At 44.8% G+C, this 4,969-nt stretch overlaps 1 protein-coding gene across 1 annotated transcript; it reads left to right on the forward strand.

The window, feature by feature from the left end:
- The first annotated feature begins 740 nt into the window (after positions 1 to 740).
- Positions 741 to 3,768, forward strand: il12ba (interleukin 12Ba). The gene is made up of 8 exons (XM_029166022.3): positions 741 to 1,290; positions 1,631 to 1,718; positions 1,803 to 2,087; positions 2,162 to 2,267; positions 2,343 to 2,596; positions 2,680 to 2,852; positions 2,968 to 3,089; positions 3,202 to 3,768. Exons 2-8 carry the CDS (start codon positions 1,631 to 1,633, stop codon positions 3,251 to 3,253), a joined length of 1,080 nt encoding a protein of 359 aa, XP_029021855.1. The 5' UTR covers positions 741 to 1,290; the 3' UTR covers positions 3,254 to 3,768.
- The last annotated feature ends 1,201 nt before the right edge of the window (positions 3,769 to 4,969 follow it).

Consider the following 4,969-nt stretch of genomic DNA (forward strand, 5'->3'; position numbering starts at 1 on the left):
AATGTTTTACTGTGGGTTGGCAGTGAAGTTTCAATACTAAACATTATTTGAACTTTACTGTCTAATCTAAACTATATTTGGATATGATGACTTTTTATTGTTTGTTGGCATTTTGTTTCCTAAAGGCTTTAGCACTTTTCCTTTTTGTCTCTCTCAGGCAAAAAAATAAAAAAATGAATGGCTATAACAGAAACAGTGAAGATCACAATGGAACACATAAACGTCAATAATAGTATCAACAGGAGGAATTGTTAAATAGGGGAACTGCTCTGAATATAAGCGTTTGCTAGGAACTCTTCGGTTCTTAAAACCGTCGATCACATCATGACCGTGAATAGAATTTATTGTCGTTTGCTGTGGACTCGAGCTGAACTTCGATTCAAAAAAGGTTTAGCAGCGTGGCCAAAACCATGTTCATGATATATACAGGTACAGGTCTGACAATGCACAAACCAGCCAGATATTGAAGGCCATCGAACCTATCAGAATGAATAATCTGTAGTTATTATAATGATGGGATGTAGGTGATGGTACAGTACATTCAGGTTTTGCCCTCTTACAGTATCTCTCTATATGTAAGTGAGGTTTTAGGCTGAAGCATTTTATGATTGTGTATTTTATTTTAATACTACCAGATGGGAGAAATGCTTATGTAAATTGTACGAATCAGAGAATGATTTTTTTCTAATAAACCTTTTTAATAAACATGCCCGTTTATTGCGGAGGTTGTGGCCGGAAGTTTGAACCTCCTTCCTGGCAGCCCTAAACTTTTTAGCAAAGTCTGGTAGCGTTTCAGTCTGTTAATTATTTATCCCGGTTCGACAAGTTTGTTCCAAAATCTGAAACCTCGCCCTTATGATAGAAGCAACACACGTGAAACCAGTGTTTCACAGGTTGTCATTTCACGCGCAACCTGTTGTTCGCCACAACGAGCGCCGCTCCGAAACAACGCGGGAGCCCAGGATGAAAGTGGGCCACGCAGCAGGACCGGTACCACCGAACCGGCGGCGAACCGGCGGCACCCACGCTGCTTCGGCGCGCGACAAGTGCCTGGGATTGCGTTGTGCAACGCGTCGACGACTCACGAATAAACAATGAGCGCATTTTCCTTTCTCGGTGGCACATTCTGACTGCAAGTGGAAGTGAGTGTAGGTGACAGCGCCGCGCCTCCGGACGGACGCCGGGCTTTTACAGCGGCGGGGAAGTTTGTGCGTCTCAAATGTCAGCGTCAGGATATAAAAGGCGCTCAGCGTCACACAAACGCCACTTGCCCTGGACGTTGATAACAAGGTAGGACCACTGATGAGTTTACGCCCTATTTATTCAAACTTATTGTGCTTAACATTAATGAAAATTGAATTAAAGTCAATACTCTAGAAATTTATTAATAACTGGTATTGTGATTTTTTTAATTAAGCTGTTATTTGTAGTCAACCTCATTTCCATGTTTATGCAGACCTTTACCTTTAATTAATAAAGCTTCATTTTAAAATTCTGCTAGTGATGTAATTTTAGCCTGTAGATCTTTACTGACTATTTATCAGCATGTTTTGTTAGTTGCATCCTTTTTGTAATTCATTCATACTGATTTGACTCATTAATATATTGTTTGTTCATCTTCACCCCTCAGATGAAGTGTCTCATCTTCAGCGTCTTCTGTGTAGTTCTACAAGTCCGCTGCCAAAATCCGAAGAATCACTGGACTCTGCTCCCGAACAGTACGTGTCATCCGTATGTGAGTGCAGCGCCCGGCGTCAAATAATTAGACCTGACCCCAAGTCTAACCCCTGTGTGTCCTCCAGTCCTGGTTGTGGAGGTGGACGGCTCCGTGGGGCAGCTCCCGCTGACCTGTCTGTCGGGACGCGAGCTGCCGAGGCGGAGCAGCGAGCCGCAGGACATCTACTGGAGGAGGAACGGCGTGGACGAGGGGCGGAGAGGGAACTCGTACCTCGTGCAGCTGGAGGAAAGCCTCGGAGGCGGCAACTACAGCTGCCACAGCAGGAACGGCTCCCTGCTGAATCACACCGAGGTCCTGATCCGAGAGGACAGGACCACGAGGAGGAAGATTCTGGTCAAGTCTCAACAAGGTACAGTATGAGATGAAGTACATAAATGAATGCTTCCACCTCTGTCTTGGGTCTTATGTGTCTCTTCTCTGTAGGGGATTACCTGAAGTGCGCGGCTCACAATTACAGCGGGGAGTTCCGGTGCTGGTGGACCTGGCACGCCAGTCGGGTCGGCAGCGTGGCGTTCATCAGGGTGCAGCGGTAGGTCACACGCGTGTAATGGGCCGTCTCACAGGTCGGACTGCGTGGAAACAGCCGCTCTGCCGCTGCGTGCAGGGTGTCGGACGCGGCCGCCCGCTGCTCCGCGGACGCCGGCGGCGGCGGCGCCGGCGCCGGGCGCTGGGCCTGCTCCACGGCCGACGGCAGCTTCCTGTGCGCGGTGGACGCCGGCGGCCGCGGCGTCTCCTGCGCCGACCGGCAGCACTGCCCCTACGGCGAGGAGAGCAGGCGCATCCTGCTCACCGTGTTCCTGAGGACCCGCCACTTCCTGCTGGAGGACTACTCCAAGGACTTCCTGCTGTCTGACATAGGTGAGGCCGCTTCGCCCCATCGCGTTGTCCTCGCGTCGCGTCTCGGTCGGCGACTCACCGCCCTGTTCCGCCGTCCGTCGCAGTAAAACCTGACCAGGTGAGGATCAGCGCAGTCAACTCGAATGTGATAGAGTGGAGTTACCCGAGTTCCTGGAGCAGCCCCTACTCCTACTTTCCCCTCACTTTTGAGATTGCACAGCTGAGGGGAAGGTGCAAAAGATGTGAAAACCCATGCAGTGACTCAAAAGCCACCAAGGTAACAAGCTCATATTGGTCCCAAGATGATTTAAATTACCCCGACATCAAATTAATAACAGAACCAGAAAGTCCCACACTTCCGCTCTAGTATCTGATGCCTTTGTTTTCCTCAGACCTTGACAGTCCACTCTGGCCGGGTCTGTCAGACTGAAGTGAAGCACAAGGTCAAGGCCGTCTGCATCCGAGCGAAGGATGCGCTCTGCAACTCGCAGTGGAGCGAGTGGAGCCACTTCAGGTGAGTGCACGCTGGCCACAGTCATACATACATGTAGCCAAATATTGGTAATAATTGCAAAATAAGACTTGAGTGGAAGAGTTTTTTTTTTATTATTTCTATTTTCTTACAGGCTGAAGAGAGGAGGAAAAAGGAACAGACAGAGAAACCAAAGGCGATCGTGAAAGACGATTTCCAACAGTCGGCACTGAAATTTCATTTGTATTTAACGGATTTATTATATTCCTATTTATCTTGTATTATGCAACTATTTCCATGAATATTTTATTTTCATTTCCTCCATCCTTAGCACCAAATCACACCACCACGTTCTTCTTTGAGCAGCTTTTTACTCAAAGCCGTGTGTGTCCTGTTTTTGGAGAACAGAAAAACGCAACAGGTGTTTGTAGTTGACCAACATTCAACCCGTTTGATCCGTAAACACTTTTTATGGCTCTCTTCCAACCACTTTAGTGAGAGCGTGGCTTTTGGTTGAGACTCACCTGTCATCATCACACACTGGTTCCCTTCAGCTGGAGGAAGCTGCGGTACATATTCCCCAGCTTCGTGCTGGAGAAGTTTATTAATATCATAATAATGAATGAATTGTCACGTATCTGCTTTACTTTATTTAAGATGTGGTGGAGTGAATAGCATGTGTACATGTCTTTTTGAGAAATAAAAGGATATATCTATAAGACATTTTCTACTGATGATGTTTTCTACTGTTGCGAAGACTCCAAATCAATTAATAAGTCAAATAATTCCGAATCATGATTTGATTTATAATAAGCTATACTTTACCTGAATCTACTAACAGCCCATAATTAAATACAACTCAAGTTTAAGCATGTTTGTTTGCTTGCTTGTGGATAAATTTAATGTTTATAACCCAAGAAGAAACGGTGGCTCAAATATATTGGCCTTTTATGTTGGGTAAAAGTTCAGACAAAAAAGAATGAAATACAGAGCTTCATAACCTGTAGGAAACTGAGGCAGTGGTTGTTTGTCTCTGGCCTCCAATAAAGGGGAAATAATTACCCTTAGATCTAAACAACTGAAATTCCAGTGTCACTAATAACAATATTGATAGGCAGAAATGTTTACTAGCAAAATTCCACATCACATGTAAGAAAAGCCCAAACAAACAGCGTAAATAGAGAATAGTAACTATAAGCTTTCCCGTGTCGGCCTGTAACTGGGCTGATCAGGAGGCTGTGGTTAAACCTTGTGTTCACTTCCCTGTCAAAAGCAGAAGAGCTTAAGAAATGTAAGCACTTTCAGGGGTGAAGTCACACATGTTGATGCTTCTACCTCTGACCTTTACTTTGTCTTCATGTTAGTGGGGACTTGTGGGAAATGTTCCTACATTTGTCCCCATCTGAAGAACAATGTAATCTACAGTAAATGGTGTAATTTCACATCTGACCCAATGTGGCAATAAACCACTTTGGTCAAGGGGCATATGATAGCGCCAATACATGGACTCCTGTTACTGTATTAATATAAAAGTAAAAGCGTATTTACAGCTGAGCTAAAACAAATGATCAGTTCGTTGTGCAGTAAATGCTGTTGCACCTAAAAACACACTCAAAGATATTTAATACAAATTTTTCTATCAAAACTAAACATTTGGGAAAAATCACCTCATCCTTGTTGTAAGGCTGAGTCACGACGTTACAGGAGTTGCAGGAGTAATTGTTTGATCATTACTGTATACTGTATACAGTATATTTAAACAAATACTACACTATTACAAAAAGTATTTTTCTCCCTTTCTCCCTCAATTTGAAGTTATTTATAATGACAATGTTGTTTTGTGTGTAAGTGAGCGTCGAGGTGGCAGAGACAGAAGGCAGTTGAGTTGATGTTGAAGTCTGATGAATCGAGAGCCTCTCATG

The sequence above is a fragment of the Betta splendens genome, chromosome 10 (genome assembly GCF_900634795.4).
Source record: "Betta splendens chromosome 10, fBetSpl5.4, whole genome shotgun sequence".
Classification (NCBI taxonomy): domain Eukaryota; kingdom Metazoa; phylum Chordata; class Actinopteri; order Anabantiformes; family Osphronemidae; genus Betta; species Betta splendens.

Bases quoted from the DNA above. Each gene is read 5' to 3' on its own strand.
- il12ba (XM_029166022.3), top strand. From the start codon at position 1,631: ATGAAGTGTCTCATCTTCAGCGTCTTCTGTGTAGTTCTACAAGTCCGC. The intron at 2,853-2,967 runs GTAACAAGCTCA...TGTTTTCCTCAG, and splicing joins GTGACTCAAAAGCCACCAAG to ACCTTGACAGTCCACTCTGG. The intron at 3,090-3,201 runs GTGAGTGCACGC...ATTTTCTTACAG, and splicing joins AGCGAGTGGAGCCACTTCAG to GCTGAAGAGAGGAGGAAAAA.